The following is a 13,492-nucleotide window of genomic DNA, read 5'->3' as shown; positions in this document are numbered from 1 at the left end:
CAATCTTAAACGTTCAGTGTAGATCATTAAAAAATATATTTTATTAATTATCCTTTCTGTCATAATTTACTGTGAATAAGCATTTTTATTGGGTTCATTGGACAGGGATATACCGGGAAAGTAATTGACACCAAGGCATAGGCCTAAGTGACCTTCACAAAACAACATCACTGGCTATAGTCATATATTATGCAATGACAAAGTGTTGTTTAAACTGTATGTCACTTTCTAGTGCACTAAAAGATTTGTAATAAAACCATACCCCAAAATGTAATTTTCTGCCTCTTCCATATTTCTATCACTAAAAGAGCAAATACTGTTCTAAACATTTTCTATGTTATTGCACAAAATATTTTAGATGAAATATTCATTTTAACGTTAAAAAAGTCAAGAAATATAGAAACCTCTACATTTGTTTACATTACATCAAATAATTAAAATAATCATGCAAAATCTAGACAAGTCAGGCTAAATCACAGTGTATATTATAAAAGTAGGTGAGCCAAAACCATAATGTAAAAAGCCACCATACACAAAGTAATATTAATAAAATACAACAATATTAATGACAGTGCCGGGACCGAAAAACGGTAAAATCATCTTCGGGCGCTGTTTCTTAACGTTGGTCTTAAAATGTTCGACACAAAGCTTTGTGGGGTGTGTCAAGCATTCAATTTAACTTCTATCAATCTAGTTTAAAGCGCTATTAACCGGACATTTATTACTCGGTTGAAGAATATTCAGTGGTCTCCACAGATGAGCGTCGTACCCAATCAGACTTCAGCTCACCGGAGCGAAAGGCTTCTCACCCTGGGAAGTGCATTCCCGAAATTGAAACCTTGGTTACTTGGAGACGATGAGCAAGAGGGAAAATGATCAGTGTAACTTAATACGATACGGCATGTAGAACAGCAACGGTATAAACATTTAACCGTTTTATTGAGATATGTTATATAGACTACCCTTACACCTATTTTTTTGTTTTGAAATACTTGCCTCAGTAAGAGTTCGTTGGCGACCAACTGGAAATGTATTGAACATCATGGAATAGGCTGGTTGGACTAATTTCCCAACACTCACCATGCCGAATCGTCAAAAGAAAATTATATTCTCTGTGGCGGGCGTTTTGAGTTTCGCCTGTGTCCTCGTTGTTGCGGCGGCGATGGGGACGCAATTTTGGGTACAGGGAAATGTCCTGTGTACAACCGGAGCGCAGCTTGTTAATGCTACTGGGCAAGAGCTGGATAAATTTGTCGGAAGGTTTAACTATGGTCTATTTCAAGGACAGACAGTGAAACAATGTGGGCTTGGAGGAAGACCATTTAGATTTTCATGTAAGTAGTTGACCCTTAACCTTTTAATTTAAGTTGGAGACCTTGCGAAAAGCACCGCAAGCTTGTGAATTTTTTTTGTTTTTACTGCTTGCTTGAATCACCGTGCTATTTCACTTGCGCATCTATTATTCAAATCGAATAACAATGGGAAAAGCGGGCAACTATTAATAATTTAAATGACTACACCCTCTTTTTAACTGAGTCATGTTGACTTTTAAGGACCTATTTTCCTTCCTCAAATTGATTTTTGCGTCAGTTATCTTGGCAACATTGTCACAATTCATAGCCCTATATCGATGTACAGGCCCCAGACATGCACAACACCGCTGTAAAATCGACCACTAAGCTGTTTCCATTAGTGGCTTTCCTTATCAAAAGCTTTAGGGGTGCGACGGTAAGCTTAACCCACGGTACGGTACGTATTGTGGTGCGAGGGTCACGGTACGGTACGTTTTCGGTACGGGGGGGGCAGTCTAACTGTTATTAAAGATCAGTTTTTAGTTTAATTGGCAAAAGATGCAACACGAACCGAAGTGTTACCAGCGGCGTACCTAACTTTCGTCGAGCAGTGGCGACATACAGTTAATGTTTTACCAACAATTCTATGTCCACCCTTTGTGTAGTTCACCGGGAAGCCAAAATGCTGCCGAACTGGAGATTTAAATTAAGCTGGAGCACTCACCACCACTCGCCATTGTAGATATAGCTGTGTTCTGCGTTAGGCTGACTACGTTGGAAAAGTTATAACAGATGCCTACATTAATTACGACATGCGAAATGACTCTTATTTAATCAGAATAACTATATACCGAATATATTCATATCAATCTGATTTACTTAAGAGAGTCATTCAACATACAGTAGCTATTTATTTATTTTGTATTACATTTTTCATGTATTCGGGGTCTTGTGCGTACGGTGAATAGCACGTACCCTGTACCGTACGGTTATGAATACGTGTACCGTTGCAGCCCTCCTTTTAAACCTATAGCATTCCAAGGCTATAACAATTACATGCCGATTCGGGGAAGAATGGACTACAATCCTCAGCTTTTATTATTATTTTCATTTAAAAAGTATGTTTATATTAACGCTTAAAATTAAAATGTTCGAATTCTGACAAATGACATAACCGTTGGTGTTACGAGCTGTGTTACTAAAAAAACGATTCATGCATGGTTCACATGTGTCAAAACAGTTCCATGGCCGAGTGTCTGCATGTTTTTGCTCTAACTTTGTACTTGATTAATTACACCATTAATTCGTTAGGATCTCCCCTTACTTGGTTGTTTAGGTCTCTGTTGGGCACCTATTGTTAGGAAAAACTGCCACCCTTCCTCTTGTTCATGATGACACTCACTGTGAATTAAAGCTGACTAATAAAACTGCTTGCACTTTATTCAAATAAACACTAATAATTAGATGTATCATAAGTAAATACAGCTATACAGTATACTAAACGAATGTGCAATCAATGAAAATATATAACACATGCAGCGCAACAAAAATGATTGACACTTTACTCAAACTTCGTGTGGGCTTTCTGACATTTCTAACAAAATCATTAACGTAACACATTAACGTTAGTTGAATACGCACATGAGCACCATTGTGGTGGTTGATAGATTAGCACTCGCAAATCGGCCCGTTTTCACCCAAAACACTGACGCTTTTTAGCAAACTAAAAACTATTTATTTCCACAATTACAGTTCCAGCGCAAAATGAGGTGTTTATGTTAAAACTATCACAATCGACAGGAAGATATACGTAACACTCAAATTACATTTTAGTTTTCCACTTTTTAATATCTTTGAAAGTAATAAGAGAGTACAGTGTTCGTCATAGATGGTACCTACCAACTGCAATCCAGACGGCTGGGGTACGGCAACAGCACTTGGACAAACCACACGCCGAACTGCAGTAAACCACAAAACTAGAACCGATAGTAATAATAACGGCAATTTGTTAAGTTTAGTTATGATTATGTTTAAATCTGCTAATAATTATTTTTGGACGGCGGTGCATGGTTTCCTGTCGTAGCACAGCGCATTTTTATTTGATGAATAATTTATATACCGATATATTGGGAGGGGACATTTTGAGCATATCTGAATATCTGCCCCCCCCCCCCCAATATATATTGTGATTATGGCCTTGAGCCAGGGGTATTCAAGTCTGGACCCTAAAGCTAGTTCCACCTCGTTGTTTTATTGCATCCCTCTAATCAGTGACTTATTTAGTCCTGGGACCCACAATGTGGGTGCCATCAATGAAGTAGAAGGGAAAACCAGCAGGTTCTGGACCTCATAAGATAAGAGTTGAATACCCCTGCACTAGGTGCTCTATGAAATCAGTTTGACACCTGTGCCCTAGTAGTTAGACTCTTTGGATTTCACCCGTGCTGGATGCTTCATTGACCAGGATGTATTCCTCCTGGGCAGGCTATGCTGTAAGCCCAACATTTCAGTTGGTATTGAAACAAAGTGCGACACCATACATTTTTCTATACCACTTTATTTTCTGCAATATATAAAAATGTTAAACTCTTTTTATTTCTCCATTTGTATAGTTGTTTTTCTTGTCTCTAATAAAACTAGATTAGGCTACATATAGTAGGCAAGGCTGTACATATGTTAAGAACTACAGTGGATCTTGGGGACTTGTTAGAATGAAGTGCTTTTCACTAATCTACCAATTTCCTTGAATAATGAAACAGACCATCTTGAGATATTTTGAAGCATTATATAATCAGGCGTTGCATAAAAATTTTGCACATAACTGAAGGGTTAAACTTTCTACTACGTGAACATGGTGAACCGAATCTCAACAATAAAATACCCCTTTATTTGGATATCTAATTTGGATAGCTATTTGGATTTCTGAAGATATGTTACAAAAAATATTTAACTTCACAAATAAAACAAAAGTAAGAAAAGCAATTAGTTCATATTTTTTTGTTTATAGCAAGCAGTCTGATAATTAGGGAAAATTGAGCTCTTTTTACAATCAAATATATTTCTAGATTACTATTGAGGCTTTCAATTGGAAATGTTATACTTTTCATGGTTCTTGGCCTATTTGTGAACATTTTAAACTAGGTACAGTTTGGGAGCCATTAACTGTCCTAAAACATAATTAAGGAAAAAGAAAGACATTTCCTGCAATGTTTAAAATTACAATTAAGACTATTGAAATATGTTTAAAAAGACAAAATTGAGATATTTTTGCTATGTTATCTCTTTACCTACAGTAACTGTGTTTGTTCTATCCACACATTGTTATATTTATTTATTACAATTATTGACAATTCCTGTGGATCAAACATTTCTATTTTCTTCACAAGAACTACTAGAGTTTGTGAGCTCACATGATAGATGGAGGAGAATGTCATTTTCCTGTACTGGACACAATCTGGTACTTTTGCCTGTTAAGTGTTGATTGCTGAGAGCTTTCTTCATCTGGTGCAGATCATAATAATAAAAAAAAGAAAATAAATCAGCATTTTCAGACAATTACGTTTTTTGGATGGTGCTGGAGATTGTGAATAGGAAGTTAAATATGTTCAAATATCCCTGAAGTATGTAAATGGTGGAAAAATTAAACCTGTTATCAAATCATAAAGGCTAGCCATACAGAGGCCATTCATTATAACTCGGCAAGAACCACAAAGGTTTTTGAGGTTGCATTAACAAGAATTCTACACAAGCACAATGGAATGAATCTTAACTGGGCCGTTAAACAGGCATCATCAGCAAATCTTCACTAATGAGATTTTGGAAAACATTTTCTTTCCGCTTGACTGGCAAGCTTACTCACCATGATTAAGTCTTTTTAGATGAACACAGTATTTGTTCCCTGTGGGTTTGTACCATGCGATTTGCATGTTTAACAAACAGACACATGCATCATAAGGTGAAAGGCAGAAAAATACAGTACATGCATCATGTAAAAGGTTTCTAAAATACAGTATAACTATAATACAGTGTGTTCTACAACATTCCCTAACCTATCCACAATTTTCCTTCTCTTTGTAGTTTTTCCCAATTTGGTGGAAGTCATCCCAGCAAGCCTTCATGTCACTGTACTCTTCTTCTGCGGAGTGCTCATCCTCTTCTCCTCTGTGGCCACAGGCTTCTTTATGTACAATGCCTTTGGCAGTCCCTACGAAACTCTCCATGGACCCCTGGGACTCTACTTCTGGAACTTCATCTGCTGTAAGCACAAATACATTTATGCTTACTTTATTGGGGCTGCCCAATATTCTTCCTGGAGCCCTCCTGTGCTGTATGTTTTGAGCTCAACCTTAATTCACCACACCAGATTCTCAATTTTAGCAGCTTGTTTAGCACTAAACTATGTGGATGTAGGTATGTTATTTTAGGGTTGCAGTTACAGTAGGCTAACAGTGGCACAATTTATACCTGGTTCTAACATGCGTATTTGTCCTGATCTTGTCCACATTCTGTCTGTGTGTGCCCACATTATTAGACAGATCATAAACAAGCGCATTAGGATCTGATTATCACAAAAGCATACTGTCCACCTCTAAAGGTATACAGGCACACACTTTTTCTGGACATCTTATAAGTGTAGACAAATCTACATTAAAACTGAAAAGACATTACTTGTTTGCCCTCTAAAATCATTAACAGATGGCACCAGAACTACACTGTTAGAAATAATTTGCTATTTAGAAACTAAAAGGGATATACAGCTGCTCCCATAAGAGAACTCTTTGAATAACCTGCTTTGGTTATTCCAAGTGCTCTCTTATGAAAGCTGATACTGATTAATTGTCAGATTGTTTTCTTTTAAGTAATAACAATCGCAACAATACTGAATGAACAACAGAGTAAGGGTGTAACTGATTACAAGTAATTAGTTACGTTGTTACAAACTAAAATATTATTACTATGATTACTTTTGGATTACTTCAATTGAAAAAGAATATGTGCGCGAAATAATTATGACACGCTAACATGCTTGTTTTTTAAATTTAATGTTTAAAACATCGTTATTTGAAGCAAAATAACAATTGAGCGCCGAAGTCTGATTTATGCTTTAATGTCAAACGCGTCTGCGTAGGATTCGCAGACAGCGCCGAGAACCACACAGCCAGGCCGCATTGCCAGGGCGCACCAGCTCAAAAATCTAAAAGCGCGTAGCTACGCGTACGTGAACCGCAGAGCAGCACAAACGATGATTGGTTGGATGGCAGATTATTTTTTTTTTTTACAGAGAGTACGGAATTCCGGCCAAATATGACTTCCTGTATCACCAAAGACGAAACAACAATGGAGTCTGGAGGCATGGCTCAAATCGATGAACTTTTGATAGTATAGGAGAAAATCTGGGTGAAGAGCCAGCAACTTGCCAGAAACGGTGGAAGCAAATATGTAAGAATAAAGAAGAAATTGAAGAGTAAAAGTGGAGATGCTGGGGGGGAAAAAGCACCTCCGTTTTATATAACGCTTTCTTGGCTGTCCGGAAACATTAACACAGTGAAACCGACTCCAATTTTGGCGAGGACACCAGGTAAGTTGAGTTTTATTAATTGGCAAATTAATTGTTGATTACTTCTACTACAAAGTTGGCTAATTGGCCACTAAAGTTTAGAGATTCGTATTAGCAACACAATAACCTTGAGTTATCCCTATGGACTGGGAGTTAACGAAAATGTTGGTCACGTTGTCTGAGAAACTTTACTGCAAAAGTTTATACTCCAGTGATTCTGTTGCGTTCATTTTACCAATTGTTTGTTTGCATGGCTGCGTTAATTATCTAACTTCTCAGTTAAATGTAGTTATATTTAGATGTAGCTGTCAATATTGCTGCCACAATTGTATATGTAGAAACAGACGTTTTATGTAAAGCAAGTTTGTCTAGCAAACACTAATAGTACTATTTTGCCATGCTAGCTAGTTGTTCATCCAACATTACATGCTAAGTAAATGTGTCAACGTGATTTTTCTTCAGATGAGTAAATAGTTTTAGCCGAAAGTGAAAGGGGGAGGTAACTTTAAAGTTGAATGAAATTATGTATTTACTTGAACCTGAATAACCTTATTAGGAGAAAATGATTATTACCATCTCTTAAAGGTAATACTTTGTGTTTTTATAAGTTTATGCATTACTTTAGTAGGCAGGGAAGGGACCAAAGTCTTGATAGTGAGGGACAGAATAGTATAGAGAGAGTCAACAGGGAACATGGAAGAGGACAGAGTAGACCATAGTGGAACAGAGGACAGGAGACAGCAGAGAGATGGATATAAAGATTACTTTTATACAACAAGTGATATTGTGGCATACGTTTAAGGTTACTTGAAAGCAGGCATATGCCTGTTTATTTTCAGTAGTCATGTACTGCAAGCTTGTACTGTAGCCCTGTTGAATAGTAACATGTGTTGTCATTTCAGATGGAGTACACCAGCAGCTCATCAATCCTACAGTTATCTGAAACTGACCTGGACTCAAATGTAACTTCACCTGCTGCATCAGTTGTCCCGAGGCTGAGAACAGACAACCATTAGAACCTGCCATGTCTAATTACCAAAGACCTGTCCACCAAAAACAACCTAGGAGTCTCTCCAGGTACATCATGCCTCGACTCCTCTTCATCCTCCTAGAGAGCACCAAAGAAAATTAGGAAGAACGATGACCTTACAGCTTGACTTAACCTTCTGGATCAGTGCAGAAAAGAGGGAAGAGAGACATGCCATGCTCACTTCAGAGTTTGATAATGATATTGCAAGATTTTGTCACCATAGGTGAACTGATCCACGAACTGCCACAACATAAAAGGTCTAGCCAAGTTCAAAATGCATCAGCTTTTATTTGAGATGGGGAAAGAAAGTGCTGAAGACACTGTTTGAATACACACCCGATGTGGCTAAAGTAATCTTTTTCAAAGGGACAAAATAACTTTCGTTTGTGATTTGAGTCCAAATAATTCACGTGTGTGGGATCATCATGCACTCCAACGTGGACGTGCATAAGCAGTTTAGTGACTGATGAAGCGCTACTTTAATTAGTTAACTAAATCACTTTTAAATAAGTAATCTACTCAATGCATCCTTCTCAGAACAATGATAGGCGATAGTCCTACCTCGTGATATATATTATGTAGTTCAGGTTTCAAGGTTTATTGGTGACAGCCTTTCAGAAATTGTGTGTCTGTTCCTCAGGTGTGCAGTATGCCTGTGAAAACGTCCTACCATACAATCGTCCCTACAACCAACATGGGGGGAAAGTTCATCATTGGTGTCTGGATTTCCAGCACTGTATAATGTTCAAACAAAGAAAGCAGTGTTCAAGATGCAGACCAAATGAAATGATGCAGACGGAGAGCTTGACCTCATCTGTTCTTATTGAGCTGTGTGAGCAGCTTGACTGTATGGTACATAAATGCCCATCAAGCCAATTCAACTTGTGGGAGGTGCTTCAAGAAGCATGGGGTGAAATCTTAATATTAACATAACAAACTGAGAACTAGATTTCTGCAACTCTGTAATTGCAGCACTTTGGCAAATGGAGGATTCTTTGATGAAAGAATGTTTGGGGACAATTATTTTTTCAATAAAAAATATTTTCCAACCTCAATTATTATATTTCCTATTTATGTATTTTGCTATATTTCCTATTCAAACAAATTTCATGTATGTTTTAAGGAAAATAGGAACATTTCTAAGTGACCCAAAAATTTGTTTGTGTCTCAAAATAAGTAGTTTGTGTCTCAAAATAAACTAATAATATGTTTTAATAGTTTGCATAAACGAAGGGACCGGGATATTGACTAACAGACGACTAAGAAACATGTTTTCAAACCAGCCACCCATGGTAAGAAAACCCAACCCTGGCATTCTAAGTGCCATGCTTTACTTCACAGGACCCTGGCTATAATAGTTTAAATGTAACTCTGGTCTAGGGTGATCCAATGGTCTAAGCCTCTCAGCAAAATCTCCTCTATCTTTCACTATTTTGTCCAATAAATCATAAAATGACAAGAAAATATTTATTTAAAAGTTATGCAGGATTCTATACTGATGGAAAAGTGGGGCTGCACAGGAAAAAATCTTGGTACATCCAGTCAACTGACCTATTGTTTGGTTTGGTAGATTTTTTTTTTTGGAATGCCCATCACTGGACTGTGTCAGTTGCAGTGTGTCTTTCAGAATTCTATTGTATTCACATTAACCTTTTTACCACATCTATAATGGAAATAACAACCGGGTCAGAGGTGCCCAAAGCCTCCTTTAATTATAAGTTGTATTAGGTGTTTTTTCTTTTATACATCATTAGTAATAATGTAAATTAGAATAAAAACCAGCATTCAACAAAGTATTAGTTTAAGGGTGTGCACACTTATGCAACCAACCAGGTTATTGTGATTTCAGTTTCTTTTTCAATTGAATTGTTTCCACTATAGGTCACATTAAAAGTGGAAAAAGTTCTTACATGATTTATCTTTGTCTCATTCTTTTACGTCACAAAAAAACGGCATTTTAACAGGGGTGTGTAGACTTTTTATATCCACTGTATATTAATTACAGATCTCTCCTGATTAATGTTTGCGGATAAAGATCTCTAGCCACCATTCCTTTCTTATGCCTTTACCTATTTAAGTTCCTCATCTATACATTTTGTTGAACTTGTGAATTATTTAACAAACACAAGAAGCCATCCATCAGATAAGCTAATTGTTTGAAGTTCCCCACTAGAACCCAAATATATTTTAAATTAAACAAAAAGCAAATGTGTGATTCAGTGTTGGATGTTCCAGATAAGCTAGCATAGCAATTAATGTATTGGTGCCTTTAAAAAAGAGCACTATGGGATCAGAGATCAGCAACTTTCTATTTAGATTTGCATGGCCTATAAATAGATTCTGCCAGTTATTGTGGTAATTTGAGGGGATACATTTAAGGGCTGGGACGCCTTGGTCTAATGAAACAACTTTGTGTAATGAAACAACACTTTGTCCTGCACTTTCAAATTAATTTTAAACCAAACAGATATTCAAATATTCAGGTTCTGTTGGAGTCTTTTCTGTTTTTTCCCACTGTTTTGTCAACTGTAGTAGTGTAATAATATTATCTCTGCATGTGAGCGTGTCCATGTTTGTTTGTCCGTCCAAACATCTGTCTGTCTGTCCATCCGTTCAGGTTTCTACAGCTGCCTGGTGATGATCCCGTTTGTCTGTCCATCCGTTCAGGTTTCTACAGCTGCCTGGTGATGATCCCGTTTGTCTGTCCATCCGTTCAGGTTTCTACAGCTGCCTGGTGATGATCCCGTTTGTCTGTCCATCCGTTCAGGTTTCTACAGCTGCCTGGTGATGATCCCGTTTGTCTGTCCATCCGTTCAGGTTTCTACAGCTGCCTGGTGATGATCCCGTTTGTCTGTCCATCCGTTCAGGTTTCTACAGCTGCCTGGTGATGATCCCGTTTGTCTGTCCATCCGTTCAGGTTTCTACAGCTGCCTGGTGATGATCCCGTTTGTCTGTCCATCCGTTCAGGTTTCTACAGCTGCCTGGTGATGATCCCGTTTGTCTGTCCATCCATTCAGGTTTCTACAGCTGCCTGGTGATGATCCCGTTTGTCTGTTGTGATGGTAATTTTATCGATCAGAACTCTAAGAAGGAAGTACAGAGATGAAGTTCTCTTGGCACATTCTAACAGATGTATTAATATTTGCAAATATGAGAGACGCGTCAAACGCTTACCAACATAATCTATGACTCAAAAATGCATAATCCGTATTTATTACATAGAAAAAGGGGTATGGTAAGATGCTGCCGTCTGTCTTGTCACATAAGAGAGTTTACCCAAAGGGCGGGCTGTGCCCCCCCCCCTAAACACTAAAGGGATTTATACAGATGGGCAGATTTACGATTAACCCTATAATCTTCTGGTGCCGGTCAAGGATGCCCCCCTAGGACAAATACCAAATCCCTCTCAGCATCTCTAACTAGTAACTCATTCATTCTCACATCCAAACAATGGGACTCAGTCCTTTAAACAGTAAGAATGCATCAGGTTTCAGAATTTCCACAACACTGTCCATCCGTTCAGGTTTCTACAGCTGCCTGGTGATGATCCTGTTTGTCTGTCCATCCATTCAGGTTTCTGCAGCTGCCTGGTGATGATCTTGTTTGCCTCCGAGGTGAAGCTCCACCGGCTGTCCGATTCCATCGCCAACTTCAAAGAGGGCACATTTGTCTACAAGACATACACGGAGCACTTCGACCACTCCTTCTGGCTCATCTTCCTCACCTTCCTAGTTCACGGCCTCAACATCCTTCTAATCCGCGTGGCCGGCATCCAATTTCCCTTCCAGAAGGCCAAAGAGTTGGACGTGAACACTGGGGCTGCAGATCTCATGTACTGACCAGAGCTTTTGTTTGGCCGATGGTCTGGCCCCCTGCTGTAGTGACACTGAGCCTCTGTTATTAGTGTATCTCAATGGGAGTCTTGATGCCATAGCTCTTTCGTGTCCATGCGCTGTTGAAAGGCCCAAGCAAATGTGAACCCTTCTAAGATCTCATTTTCCTCTTTCAGTGACAAGTTGTCAGTCCTTTGGACGACAACCGGAGACGTCTCACTGGCCCCCTGTCTTAGAAAAGCTGTCTTGAGCCTTCGGGGTGGTGTGGTCTTGTTTTACATTCCCTTGTTAATTGGTGATATCTCATTAGGATGGTGAGGATTTCACTCTGCTGTTGAAAAGCAGACTTGGTTGGTTTTACTTTTTTCATCATGGATGTCCATACATTAAGGACCCCCCGCCTAACAGTCCCAAAGCGCTCTCAATGGGGGTGAAAAGGTTTGTGACGACTGATTGATCAGAGTAGGTGCAGATGTTGATTGACAATTATAGCTCCTGGTCAAAAGTACTACACAATCTACATTGTAGTCACTTAGCAAACCCTCTAACAGAGTAACTTCCTGGAGCAACTAAGTTGCCAGAGCACAAAGACAGAATAACAGATTTTTCACCTTGCCCCATATGGAATCCTGTCTCACAACCTTTTGGTTACTGTTAAGATGGTCAAGCCAATAAGCTACCTGATACCTCTTTTGACAGACCACAACCTATTGTGCTTTATACTGTTTTTCCCCTGCATACAGAAATTGTAGTAGTCAAATTGCCTCATTGTTTGATTGAATTGTGTATTCACAATTGTGTGATGTGCCAATTTGAATGATTTAATTTTTTTTTGTAAAATGTTTAGAGCTATTTACGATTTGTTGTAGATTTTATATTCTGTTCAAGTGCATGGTAGAGGTGTGTATTGTATGTCTTTTAGGAAGAACAAATGCATAAATGTTGTAATATCTGTTATTTTACCAGTTAGAATAAAATGTTATATGCATGCTTGATTGATCCATTTATGGTATTTGTGAATATCACACTGAATATTCAACATGAAATGTTCAATGTTAGGATAAATCTATTTTTTTAATGCTAAGTTTTTCAGCCAGAATATTGACTCACAAATTGGAAAAAACAAATTTTCAAGGTCCTTCCTTACCACAGTTCCACAAGGTGGTGCTATGGGCGTAACATTGGTAGATGGGATCAAGCAACAGAACTGTCAGGTAAAATCACATCACAACTTAAGGAAAAACTTAAACAAGAAATAAATAAGCACCATTTGTACAATAATTTCTAGACTGAATGTAAAGGATTGGCTTTCTACGCGTAATACAATACAGCACAATTATGTTACCATGGAAGCTCATTAAACGTACTTGGCATACATGAGCACATAAAAAAGAGAAGCCACTCCCAGTGCCAGTAGTGCAAGAGTGTTCAGACAACATTCAAACAAAATTTAAAGTTGTCTCCTAAGGGGGGCTGTGGTTACCTGGTCATGAATATGCAACAGATGCCTATAAGAACTGTAAGGTTACATTGGTCTTTCTGCCAGACAATTTTCTAAGGCTTCATTCAACTTCACTCTCCAGAAAAAAATACCAAATTGACTTTCCTAAAGACTTCATCGATAAGCTGTTTTAATTCTATATGGTAGGACTATAAATAAAGGTAAGTTTTCCTTCAATATAGAGTTCTGTATTTAGTCAGGTATATACTTACTCTATGATAATTGTATGATTGCATAAGCAGCATCAAGAGAATATTATATTCTCATTTAGGGTTTAGC

The 13,492-nt window shown here is 38.1% G+C and overlaps 1 protein-coding gene across 2 annotated transcripts; it reads left to right on the top strand.

Annotated features, from left to right (window-relative positions):
* Positions 1–676: 676 nt before the first annotated feature.
* Positions 677–12,705, top strand: clrn1 (clarin 1). 2 transcript variants are annotated; one of them, XM_010867254.3, is made up of 3 exons: positions 677–1,334; positions 5,466–5,549; positions 11,453–12,705. In XM_010867254.3, the coding sequence occupies exons 1-3, from the start codon at positions 1,082–1,084 to the stop codon at positions 11,716–11,718; spliced, it is 603 nt and encodes a 200-aa protein (XP_010865556.1). In that variant the 5' UTR covers positions 677–1,081; the 3' UTR covers positions 11,719–12,705. The 2 variants fall into 2 exon arrangements, with proteins under 2 accessions (XP_010865556.1, XP_010865555.1); XM_010867253.3 differs by having other exon boundaries at positions 679–1,334; positions 5,370–5,549.
* The last annotated feature ends 787 nt before the right edge of the window (positions 12,706–13,492 follow it).

This window comes from Esox lucius, chromosome 1 (assembly GCF_011004845.1).
Source record: "Esox lucius isolate fEsoLuc1 chromosome 1, fEsoLuc1.pri, whole genome shotgun sequence".
NCBI lineage: Eukaryota > Metazoa > Chordata > Actinopteri > Esociformes > Esocidae > Esox > Esox lucius.
The sequence above is the reverse complement of the archived record's forward strand: the minus strand, read 5'-3'. Positions and strand labels throughout refer to the sequence as shown.

What these genes read in the sequence shown, in the direction of transcription:
- clrn1 (XM_010867253.3), top strand. Translation starts at nt 1,082, where the DNA reads ATGCCGAATCGTCAAAAGAAAATTATATTCTCTGTGGCGGGCGTTTTG. An exon ending in AAGACCATTTAGATTTTCAT is followed by an intron (nt 1,335 to 5,369) that starts GTAAGTAGTTGA and finishes TTCTCTTTGTAG; the next exon opens with TTTTTCCCAATTTGGTGGAA. An exon ending in CTTCTGGAACTTCATCTGCT is followed by an intron (nt 5,550 to 11,452) that starts GTAAGCACAAAT and finishes CCATCCATTCAG; the next exon opens with GTTTCTGCAGCTGCCTGGTG.